Source organism: Cervus elaphus, chromosome 17, assembly GCF_910594005.1.
Source record: "Cervus elaphus chromosome 17, mCerEla1.1, whole genome shotgun sequence".
In the NCBI taxonomy this organism is placed as follows: Eukaryota; Metazoa; Chordata; class Mammalia; order Artiodactyla; family Cervidae; genus Cervus; species Cervus elaphus.
Window position 1 is genome coordinate 7,064,946 of NC_057831.1, and position 12,547 is coordinate 7,077,492.

Sequence of the window (12,547 nt, forward strand, 5' to 3'; positions counted from 1 at the left end):
TGGACTAAATATTTATGTGTTTGTTTTTTTTGTTTAAATCTTTCCTCTTATTATCCCTGCTACCCTGCTACCATTCCAATATTGTCCCATTGATATTTCTTTCTCTGAATAGAATGTCTCACTAACTTAAGAAGTATTGGGGCCAGAAGAGAATTTCTACTTAAAGTATTTTTATTCTCATAATTGTTATTCTATACCCACAAAGTTTCAACATTTCACTTTTTAACATTCAAACCCTAATTTGAACATGAGGAAACACTAACCTAAATCTTGTCAGGATTGTTTAAGAAAGATGAGGTTATAAAGTTAACCTGTTTAACAGTCCCTGGCAACCCACTCCAGGATAGACTACAGTCCACAGCGTTGCAAGAGTTGGACACGACTGAACAACTGAGCCCCATACTTTTCGTGGCTACAGTATGTACGTTTATTGGTCACAGAGCCAACAAGAACTCTAACACCAACCAATGAGGATTACGAAAGGGCCATCTAGGCCTGAAAATAAAAGTATAGGGCTTAATGTCTATTTTGCTTTCCATCTATGCTCATAGAGTACCTGGACGTATAGCTTTGTAGCAACTGATGGAGTGTTCTTCCTGAGCATTCTTATTAAAGCTGAACAATGAATGAATACATTTGGAATCCATGAATACCTTTGGGTAGTTTTAGAAATAAAATAATCAGGTTAAGAGCAGGGACACCAGGGTGCATAAAGCAACTCAACCCATATAAACATGTATCCTTTTAACATTTGTACATATTAATTAGGAGAATCTCTTCCTGAATTTAGGAATGCATTTGCTTTCTTCATCATCTCCTTTTAAAATGATGGCGGTATGATGTCAAGGCAGGAAGAGCCTAAGGCAAAGTGATGACATTCCTTCAGGAATGCACACCTTCTGGAGGCTGCAAAATCAAATGGAGAATGGAGGTGGGGTCTGCTTGTGGGGGAGCTGACTGATGTCTAGGCTGCCTTAGGCCCTTTGAAGGAGGGAAATTACCTTTATTAAGGCTGCTATGTGACATGTCTTGCACGGAGTAGTACATTATGTTATGTAGTCCAGCGAGGTGTAAGTAGCATCATTTATGTTAAGTTGGAGCAAACTGAAGCTCAAAGAGCTTCAGGTAACTTATCCCATTAGGAGGCAGAATGGGAGCCTTCTGGTTCTCTCACCCGGCACCACAAGTGGCTCACCCACTTGAATGGACATGGTGATGCACTCACTATGTCTCAGAAAAGCCAAGTGGATGGGCATTTTAAAACATGTGGTTACATTCTTCTGTTTATTTTTCTACAACTTGGCTCCTCTATTGACTTCTGTAGCTGGCTATTTAAGCAGGTTATTTAAGGAAATATTAAGCAGGTTTATTGAGCAAATATCAGGAAAACATTTATAGCTGGGCACGAGAAACTTTGAACTCAATTTTTCATTGCTGATCACTCTTTCTTGGAAAAGCCCTTCATTGCATTCCTTTGACAGGGGCTGTTGGTAGTTAAAATTCATCTTTGGGTTAGCTGAGGAAGGTGTTACAGAAAAATGGCCACCTGTAATCTTACCACATAGTCTGCGTTTAATGACTACTTCCCAAGGACCGTGAGGGCAGGAAGTCATCCTTGGAGCTGACTGAGGGGTGTGGCCTCCCAGAGAAGAGGTCCAGAGGCTGACTGAAACCCCGGGGTCAGGCAGGATGTCTCATGAAAGGCGATTCTCTTGATGAGAGAAAATTGGGCATGACTGGGTACTCAGAAAGCCAAACAGGAAATTGAACAGAGGGAGGAAACTTACTACAAAAGTAAATGATAACCAAATGCTGCTTGATTTGAATGTTAAATATGTTTGGCTTTTAAAATGAGATCTGATACCAGAATCCACTGATAATACTTAACTTTAGGAAACCTGTATAGCTACAGGTTAAGTGCCTCATGACACAGGGCAAAGGGAATAGACAGCACTGTCTGGGGAACACTGTCACAGGGAGAATCAACCCTGAGTCTGATCCCGCCTCTAGGTTTAACTACTGGTTTGCAGAATATGGGGAAGAAGAACATGTTAACACTACAAGGAGGCAATTAGTCTGTTTCAGAATGTGGGGAATTCTATATAACAAATGGTTCAGTTTCTCTCTTTGAGCCACTGCAATGAACATGCTGCTGACTCTAAGGGGTGGAAATCAGGCTAAATAAGCTAAACTACTACTAGTGAAAATCTCTCTCCTATATTCGATTCAGACAAGAAGACAGTTAGCAAGAGTTCTGTCAAAACCTGGGCCTTTTGGTGTAGCTCCAGGACTCGCGAGGACAACCAACACCCACCTCTACCACCCACAAAGCCAAAACAGCTCTTTGGAGCTCCTCTTGAGGATGTATGTGATAACGACAGCCTGCCCACCCCAATTCTGGTAGGTCTTATTTTGGTTTTCTGTAACCCTCCTGAGGAGGGGAGTTCTGAGAGATCAAGTGTTCTCTTCCAAATCTACCCCCAAATGAAGAAGTCTGGCTTTGTCTGATAAGTTTCATAATATTACTTCAAAGAATAAGGTCTGATTTAGGTACTGCAGAGTTACAAGGCAAATACCAGATGAAAAGGTACTCTCATCCATTCCACTGATTTCAACAAAGACCCACCTATACTGGCTCAGGCCAGTTAAAATGGACTCTGTAAGGTAAGGGAGTCAGAGAAGGCGAGGTTGGGAGAAAGCATGAGACCAGCACTTGACAGGAACAGATCACCTTTAACGAGGCGAGAAGGGGCAGCAGTCAGAGGAGTGAGCTGCTGCACCACCCCAAGAAAAGAGTGAGCATCTACAGGCCTGTATGTGGAAAGCCTCTGTCCTAAGGGGGCCTGTTCGCCAAGGTTGTTCAGAGCAGTTCTCTCTCACACAGCTGGGGCAAGGAATTTCAGAGACTGGCCAGAGGCTGGGACCAGCTGGGAGCTGGGCGTAATCAACCTAATGTCCATGTTTTTCTTCGGGTGACAGAGTTCTTTATATTGCATAGAACGGTGGGGAGGACCTGGAGGGGAATTTTAACTCCAGGGTATTTTGAGCTGTGTAACTTTCCTTCAGACTCTGTGTGAAAGAATCTCTGAGGGTCCACTTCATCCTCATATGGTCTCCTGGTCTCCTCCCTTGAAGTCGACACTCGTCTCAAGTCTCCTTCAGCTGAGTCTACTCCGCCTTATGACTCAAAATGTCTCACACGGATTTGATTTGTAACTCAAGTGTTTAAGCATAAAGTACTCATCCTCTGGCAAAAAATGAATCATTTGAGCCTGACAGAATGTGTCAAAAGAAAGTCACAGAGTTTGGACTGTGCTTTATCAAATTAGTACATTGAACTGTAAGCATTAACACTTGTTCACTGTCCACTATCTCTCCACGCACTACACTAGATGCAGGGAATTTTATGGTAGATATGAAGAAATTTGTCATCCAAGTTATGTGCTAGCACTACCCCAGACCTGTGTCTTTCACAGAAAATTTAGGGGGCAGCTATGATTATCATCACCCCCACTTCATAAATGAAAAACAAAAGAGCCACACCCAAGTATGTGCTATGCTTAAAGTCTCACAGTGGATAAGTAGCAGAACAGATTTCCACATTCCTTGAAAAACCTGGCTCCAATATCTGTTATCTCTCTACTCTGCAGACAGCAGAGGATATTAAAATACAGAAAAAGGAACTAGAAAGGCTGATGAGAAAGAAATGTCGTCGGAGAAGGAGGAGAGGCATATTGAGCCTGATTTTGAGGGGAGGGAATACAGGAAATAGGAATGAATGGGGTGGACAGTCCCTGAAAGGGGAATACACAAATGGAGCATGAATATGGCAAAACGATTTCCACACTTAGGGAAGAGCATCTATAACAGGGAATAATGAGAAAGGAGCGGTGAAGGAGGAGAGGGTGAATCTACAAAGGCCTCAAAGCAGAGACGTTTAACACGGTAAATTCATTAAACGGAAAATCTGATTACACAAGTGTTTAAAATGTCTCAGGGTATGAATGCCAAATCGATTGTTGGGTAGAAAATATATTTAGAGACACTGAAGAAAAAATTTCAAATTGACTTCGGTCCAGTTCTAGCACTGTACCCTCATACACCACAGCTCTGTCAAAAGAGGAGCAAGCTTGTGCTCTGGGCTTGTAGATATGAAATGTCCCATACTTTTCTTTTCTTTCCTTCCCTATAGGATATGCTTTCCTTTATCAACCAAAACGGGCCGTTTACAGAAGGCATCTTCGGAAAATCAGGCAAAATACAATCATGCCGAGCCCTAAAGAAGAAACTAAACTCTGGGGACAAAGTGAACTTGGATGATGAGTCCATTCTTGTGGTAGCATCCACCTTAAAGGTAAGGAACATTTGAGCATTATCCACACACAGAGGAAATCTGAAGCTGTATGACTGGTCCTTCATTACGACTGCCCAAGAAACATAAGAGGCATAAGAGAGGAAGGATTTGAAAAAGTGAAAAACACTTCACAAAGCCAAAATTGAAGGAAGGTACCCCAAATACGATAAGCCCCACATATTAGATATTTTCCTTTTTCATTGCACATCTTGACTCCTGAACACTCCATGCAAAAGAATAATAATAAATTTCAAAATACACACTTACACATAGAGTGTTTACCAAAACAAGCTTCCTGCTTTTCATGACTTCCTCATCATCTTTTAACGAAGGCAGCATTTCCAAAATAAAATTTACATTAAGCTTTTGGAAATAGTTAACAGAAGTAACTTCCCAAGGGGCTCAGACAGTAAAGAATCCGCCTGCAATGTGGGAGACCTGGGTTCCATTCCTGGGTTGGAAGGATCCCTGGAAAAGGGACTGGCATACCGACTCCAGTATTCTTGCCTGGAGAATCCCATGGACAGAGGAGTCCGGCAGGCTATATAGTCCATGGGGTGGCACAGAGTCAGACACGGCTGAAGCAACTCAGCATGGATGCAAGACTGATGGTTACTTACTGTGGTAAACTCGTGTGTGTGTGTGTGTGTGTGTGTGTGTGTGTGTGTGTTAGTCACCTAGTTGCTTCCGACTCTCTGTGATCCCATGGACTGTAGCCCACCAGGCCCCTTGGTCCATGGGATTCTCCAGGTAAGAATACTAGAGTGGGCTGCCATGCCCTTCTCCAGGAGATCTTCCTGATTCAGGGATCGAACCTGCATCCCTTGCATCTCCTGCATTGGCAGGCAGGTTCTTTATCACCAGCACCACCTGGGAAACCCATTTGTCTTACAGGGAATCGAAAAACGCTTAGTGAGGCCACCAAATTCTCTGATCATTTCACCATCCTTCCTTCCCCTGTCTCTCAATGCCTTTTACTTTAAAATTAGTGTAGGGATGACTCCACCATTTGTTCCTCCTTTGATCTCTCTTACCATCTTCAACACCCTTTGTTAATATTTGTATGTTTAACCCACCACCCAAGGTTACAGTTACATGGTAACCAGTTTTTATTACATGCCTCATCTTATAAATCTTATTTTTAAAGTGAGTGCAACAGTCAAAATCAGTTTGGAATTTTGAAAATTCAATAGATTCATACAAAAAATAGACTGAGTTTGAAATGATACAGCTAAATCACAAGTGTATAGTTAAATTTCTACCAGGGCAATAATAGAACAGCAAAAAAATTTAATCAATTCATCTTGATACTTGTTAGCAGCTATGAACAAAGATATATTGATGTAGTAATAACTACAGACAGGTTATTAAAATTACCTTAGAAACTAAACATATGGTCTTTCCTTGTCCCCTATTAATGTTCGATTGTATGATAACAGCAACACTGCAGATACTACTTAGAGCTGACCCCTACTGCACGTGCACCATAATAACACACACTAGGTGTGCAAACAGCAAGTAGAGTGCTACCCTCTGTAAGGTGCACCCTGGGGACTGATTTGAGTTCTGAGCAAGATTTACTAGGCTCTTGCCTATTTCCATGCTCTAAGCACAGACTAGTAAGAGGGTGGCTACTTATGGGTACAGGTCTGACACAATCCCAAAGTGTTCTTTTCCTAAAGTTGATTGATCTTGGTGGGGAATCAGACTTTGCAACCTCAGCCTTGATAATACCATATGTAAAGCCACCATAAAGTTGGTCTAAGTCACAAATGAATATATAGACAGAACCACATTGAGTTTTCCACTAAACTGTCTATAAACAGAGATCCAATAGCAAATACCCACAGCATATTCTGCATGAGTCATGTCCTGGCTTAACCATACTCAGTCTCACCAATCGATTCTACAGCACAGGGTTCAGGAGAGAGAAGAGACACACTCTCCAAGTGCATGTAGTTTGGTACACAAGGCAAAGGCCTGCTGCACACTCCCAGACACCCAGAAGCCAAAGCCAGCTGAGGTGGTCGAATGGCATCACCAACTCGACGGACATGAATTTGAGCAAGACCCAGGTGTTGGTGATGGACAGGAAAGCCTGGCGTGCTGCAGTCCATGGGGTCCCAAAGAGTAGGACATGACTGAACGACTGAACGGAAATGGAGTGCTTCCTCCTTCCAAATGTACTGTGGGCACTCCATAAAAAGCATAGTGAAAACCTAATGACCATGATTGGGTACTGTATACCAATTACAAGAAAAAGTATGAGAGGACTGCGACTTTGTACATTATCTTTGTACTCTGTCCTCAGTACTCAAAAGAGTGCCTGGCACAAACAGCAGCTCAATAAGTACTGAAACAAGTGAACACTGACTGCATTATAATCACGACAGTTGCCCAGAAACATTGCCTGAACAAGATACTATTAAGAGAAGTCAGGCTCTATATTAAGACCAGTGGAAGCAAGTTGTGCCTTTGAAACTGGCAAGGCAATACAATCATTTCCCCTCAGTCTTGCACAACAGTTTACAACTTCATCTACTTTAATAGGCCCCATTCTATGATACTAAGACTTGTTCATCAGTGATGAACTTTCTAGGCCTCCACTTAGGAAGCTTACATTTGCATTTTCTATCCCACAGGTGTGAAGTTGCAATGTATCTAAATTCTCAGTTTCCTCTTTGGGGAGGATATATTCCATTCAAAGAGTTGTAAGGGTAACATGTTGTTTACCCTTTGGGGCTTTTGATTTATTTCTAACACCTGCTGCTTAAAAGTCTGTAGGACTGAACTTTTATATGGTTTAAAAAAAAAAAAAAAAAAGAAGGAAAAAGACTGAAGCTATTATGAGACTAGCTTTTCCCCAAAGAGCACATATACCTCAAGTCTTCTCTTAATATGTGTATAAGAGCATGTAGGGGTGTACTTTTGTTTGTTTTATTTCAGAACTTCTCTTTCTTGAATTCAGAGCAAGCACTGTGTCTTAAGTAAACAAACAAAATGGGTATGTGCATTTCTTTTCAAGAAACTAATAGGATTTAGGATGAGTTATCACCAGACCTTGCCAGTTTGTACGAATGTGCTAACATGAACACAAAGAGTAAGTTCCAGGTGATAGAAGGAGCTTTAGCTTCATTCTCACTACAGCCCAAACTCTACTTTTATGCGTCTAATTTTAGTTGGGGAAAATCCAACCAGTACTTCTGGATGTGCAAGGCTGTGGAGAATCACAGCCAAGCTCTGTGTGAATCAGTCTGCGTGGCTATGAAGGAACCATGGACTGAACTGAATTTGTCAACTAAATATTTTCTTTTCAACTTCTCCATTGAATTTATCATAAGACTAATATATATTTTTTGATCTATATAAGGATTTTCTTCGAAATATTCCAGGAGGCATATTTTCAGCCACTCTCTATGATAAATGGCTTGATGTTATTGATCAAGGGAATGAGGAGGAGAAAATAACTGCGACCCAGAGGTAATGATGCAATTTTCTCAACTCTGAGAAAATACAACCAACATACTCTTAGGAAAATATCAGCTTATGGTTTACAGCTGTGTCCACTAAAATAATGACCAGTATCAAAAGGTTTCACTTGATCATACCCATGGAAGCCAGTTTGAAAGGAGATGCACGCCTTATTGGTGACATTGTAATTGGTGTTTTTCTGCTAATCTTATTAATACGGAATGCTTGACCATTTTACACCTCCTGAATACACGAAATCGTTGGAGATGAAATCCATTGGTCTAAAAAGAGATGATAAAGAACCAATCTGCCAGCGGTATGATCTTAAATACAAACACTTAACTAACCAGAGCAGTTCTTACTGGCTCAGGAATTCAACTCGGTGAAACCTTTTTGTGTGCATTCATGCCTGGAACTGTGAGAATGGACTGTGGACATGGTATAAAAAGAAGTACTTTGTTCTCTGTATTTCCACTTACTGAGCAAAATGACTCGCTTTATTGATAAGTGCCTTTTTCTGTCATTAGGCTGCTAGACCAGCTGCCAAGAGCCAATGTAGTTTTTCTGCGATACCTTTTTGGAGTGTTACACAACATTGAGCAACATTCCTCATCCAATCAGATGACAGCTTATAATTTATCAGTGTGTATCACCCCAAGCATTCTTGGTCTGCTTAATTCTGGCAGCACAGCATTCGAAAACTTCACCAAGAAGGTAATGAGAGCTCTCATTTTTATGCCTTGCAGGGCAGAGTCCCCATTTTGAACCTGAAGTCTGTGGTATTAACTCTGGTGAACCAATCATTTAAAGTGCACATTTTAATTACACTGCCTTGGACTGGCAGAGGCCTGCTCTGGTTGGGCATGGGAAGGTGTGTTGCAACTGAGAACAGTCGAGTCACTTCTCCTTTGCCATCCAAGAGATTAAACAATAGAGAGATAAGAGTAGGATGGTGTGATAGAGAAGAACGTGGCTTTGGAGTCTGAGAACCAAGATTCAACTCTCAGCCTAATCATTGAGGGGTGTACAAACCTCCAAACTATGATTTCACCATTACACAATGATGACAACACCCAATACATCTGGTCAGTCTCGGCACATCTTAGGCGGCCTGGGCAATATGAGCACCCAAGGTTCCACACATACCGGCCTCACTCTGCCAGTTCTGGCTCATTCAGGAAAATACTTGGCTTCTATTGTGTCTCTGCTAGAGGATGAGGAGGCTAGTAAAATATTTCAGAACATCCTGACAGAGCCACAACATGCCTAAGAAGATCACAGCTCTTTTCCAAGCTCCCCTGGACAGCAAGTGTGAGGCAAGGCAATGCAGTTAGACAGACAGACATGTTTTCTCTCCAGATGCTTTCTTCCGTCACAAACCCCGCCACCCCACACAGAAACCTCTCCTACCCACGTTTCAGATAGTTCTTCACTGAAGTGAATTTCAAAATTTGTGTTGCATTTGATGCTTTATCAAGTTTAATGAGATGCTATATATAAATTCTATCTCAAGAAAACTAGAAAAAAGTTCAATAAAAATAAATAAAACTTAATAAGAAAATATACATTTTTGTCCCAAACATCCTATGTAGGCTACTTAAAAATCATCCTAGTGTTAAGCATGTAGCAATCATTACAAAATTTTAGCTATCAGACTAGGCCACATATTATAACTTTAGTCCACCGACGAAAAGAATTTTAAAATTTGTGCCGAAAGTATTCTTGAAAAGATTAGTTATTTCTTAGAAAAAGCTGATGCATATATAATATATACCTATTGTTTAAATCAAGTGAATTTTTCTGACTTCTTTTGCATTTTTTGTGAGAGCCAAGATTCATGTATGAAATGTGATTTACTATTAGGCCATATGTACAGTAATACCCCATTCTTTGCCCCTCTTTGTTACAGATTTCTTTCATACAATTTCTCATTGAAAACTGTCTCAAGATATTTGGAGAAGATATCACGTCTCTCTTTGGACCGAAGTCAGTGAGTTGTGATAACAGTCATATCACTGACGTCACTGATAACAGTGAGAAGGTTGCAGGTACGTGAATAATGTAACTGGCTTTGATGCAAAAGACAGCAAGGCTGCCAGGGTCAATGGGAGATCTTGGAGTCCAAAGCACATTCTAAGGGCAGTAATTTCCATCCGCTCCAAGACATGGGAAGTTTCCCACTTGTGAGATCAAAGGAAGGATAAGACTGTTCTGATTTCAAGAAGCTACTAATACAGCTTTAGAAGACATCATGGTTCAGTTCAGTTCAGTTGCTCAGTCGGGTCCGACTCTTTATGATCCCAAGGACTGCAGTGACCCCAGCTCGTTGGGGTCAAGGGCTGCAGCGTGCCAGGCCTCCCTGTCCATCACCAACTCCCGGAGCTTACTTAAACTCATGTCCATCGAATCAGTGATGCCATCCAACCATCTCACCCTATCTGGTCCCCTTCTCCTCCTGCCTTCAATCTTTCCCAGCATCAGGGATTTTTCCAATGAGTTAGTTCTTTGCATCAGGTGGCCAAAGTATTGGAGTTTTGGCTTCAGCATCAGTCCTTCCAATGAACACCCAGGACTGATCTCCTTTAAGATGGACTGATTTCTTTAGAATGGACTGATTCCTTTAGGATGGACTGAGTTCTTTAGGATGTACTGATTTCTTTAGAATGGATTGATTCCTTTAGGATGTACTGATTTCTTTAGAATGGGCTGATTCCTTTAGGATGGACTGATTTCTTTAGGATGGACTGATGGACTGATTAGAAAGAACTGATTTCCTTTAGGATGAACTGGTTGAATCTCCTTGCAGTCCAAGGGACTCTCAAGAGTCTTCTCCAACACCACAGTTCAAAATGGACATCCCAGTAATATATCACATTTTGAAATTTTTAAAATAAAACTTTAAATAAAACTCATATATAAAAGACGTGCTCTGGCTGAACCTGGAGTGAGCGGCCCAGGGCACTGCCTGGTTTATTCCCCTCTCCTTTCTTTTTCTGGTCAGTGGTCCCTGAGGCACTGCAAGTTTCTAGTGCCTTTGCAATAGGTTGAAAAAAACCAGCATCACTGACAAAAAAAGGACTAATGTCAAAAATATTTTCCAGAGTAGAAACTCTCGTACCAGTATTTACCAGTTGCATTAACTTTGGCCAATTATTCTAGATCAGTTTCAGTTCCTTCATCTCTAAGTTGTTAATGAAAAATACCTAAATCTTAGGATTTCTCTAAAGATTAAGATAATTGATGTAAAATAAATCTGTAAAGAAGCAATTAATAGGTCTAGCAGAAGTTCTCATGAGATTAGAGTTAGTACTACTTGAGCCTAGATAATCGCAGCTTCCTGGTAGCAGTTCATTCTTATAAGGCAGCATTTAGCTTCAGAACCTGAGGGCATGAATCATGAGTCCCTTTATATTTTTAATACCTCTTGGTTTTATGACACTTATCTCATTGCTTTGAGGAAATCTTTACGACAATCCATTTAGATGAGTCTATGCTCAACATTCAGAAAACTGAGATCATGGCATCTGGTCCCATCACTTCATGGGAAATAGATGGGGAGACAGTGGAAACAGTGTCAGACTTTTATTTTGGGGGGCTCCAAAATCACTGCAGATGGTGATTGCAGCCATGAAATTAAAAGATGCTTACTCCTTGGAAGGAAAGTTATAACCAACCTAGATAGCATATTAAAAAGCAGAGACATTACTTTGCCAACAAAGGTCCATCTAGTCAAGGCCATGGTTTTTCCAGTGGTCATGTATGGATGTGAGAGTCGGACTGTGAGGAAAGCTGAGCACCGAAAAATTGATGCTTTTGAACTATGGTGTTGGAGAAGACTCTTGAGAGTCCCTTGGACTGCAAGGAGATCCAACCGGTCAATCCTAAAGAAGATCAGTCCTGGGTGTTCACTGAAAGGACTGATCTGAAGCTGAAACTCCAATACTTTGGCCACCTCATGCGAAGAGTTGACTCATTGGAAAAGACCCTGATGCTGGGAGGGATTGGGGGCAGGAGGAAAAGGGGATGACAGAGGATGAAATGGCTGGATGGCATCACCGACTAGATGGACATGAGTTTGAGTAAACTCTGGGAGTTGGTGATGGACAGGGAGGCCTGGCATGCTCCGATTCAGGGGGTTGCAAAGAGTCAGACATGACTGAGCAACTGAATACCTGAGAAACTAGGACTGAACTGAACTGATTACCTAAGAATACGTTCAAACTAAGACAACTGTTTGCTTTCATTTCATCAGTGACAACAGAACAACCTCTTGAATCCAAGCCAGTGAGAGTGACAGTGATTTACAGAAAGGCACAACTGCAGTATAATGCCATGACCTCATCAAGGATGGGTCCATCCACTGACCTGTCTACAGTTTTCTAAGTTCCTGAAGATTACAGTGCCCATAAGCACAGTTTACCCTTCCTTTTTCTTTATCTTATAATATCTTACTTGAGAACACTTTTTTACAAAACATTTGCATGATTTTGTTGAGATTGAATTAAACAATCACATCTCATCCAGAAATAAATGAATTTCCTGGCACAAGAATGAACATGAGGCACTTAAACCAAGAGAACCACTTTGGATCATTCAGTGAAAAATAAGACCTTTCAAGGTCCCAGCTTATACCATTTCAGTTTTTCTTGATCCCATATATCCATATTTGAGAAAATATTCCCTCCAAAATATCTCTTCTTTCATTCCTACCATATTATATTG

General features: G+C 41.1%; 2 protein-coding genes across 2 annotated transcripts in view; both read left to right on the forward strand.

Annotated features, from left to right (window-relative positions):
- The window catches only part of LOC122673219 (rho GTPase-activating protein 20-like), a 13,177-nt gene extending 10,420 nt beyond the window's left edge, over nucleotides 1–2,757 (forward strand). The window contains exon 7 of the mRNA XM_043870746.1: nucleotides 2,231–2,757. Within this exon, the coding sequence (XP_043726681.1) occupies nucleotides 2,231–2,508 (278 nt within the window). The 3' untranslated portion in view covers nucleotides 2,509–2,757. The remainder of the gene's footprint in view (nucleotides 1–2,230) is intronic.
- LOC122673220 (rho GTPase-activating protein 20-like) lies at nucleotides 2,651–12,235 on the forward strand. Its single transcript, XM_043870747.1, has 8 exons — nucleotides 2,651–2,664; nucleotides 2,885–2,940; nucleotides 3,477–3,547; nucleotides 4,193–4,354; nucleotides 7,725–7,834; nucleotides 8,353–8,539; nucleotides 9,735–9,873; nucleotides 12,078–12,235. Exons 1-8 carry the CDS (start codon nucleotides 2,651–2,653, stop codon nucleotides 12,206–12,208), a joined length of 870 nt encoding a protein of 289 aa, XP_043726682.1. The 3' UTR covers nucleotides 12,209–12,235.
- The last annotated feature ends 312 nt before the right edge of the window (nucleotides 12,236–12,547 follow it).

Coding starts and splice junctions, on each gene's coding strand:
- LOC122673220 (XM_043870747.1), top strand. Junction 3,548..4,192: donor AACAAAAGAGCCACACCCAA/GTATGTGCTATG, acceptor CCTTCCCTATAG/GATATGCTTTCCTTTATCAA. Junction 9,874..12,077: donor TAACAGTGAGAAGGTTGCAG/GTACGTGAATAA, acceptor TCATTTCATCAG/TGACAACAGAACAACCTCTT.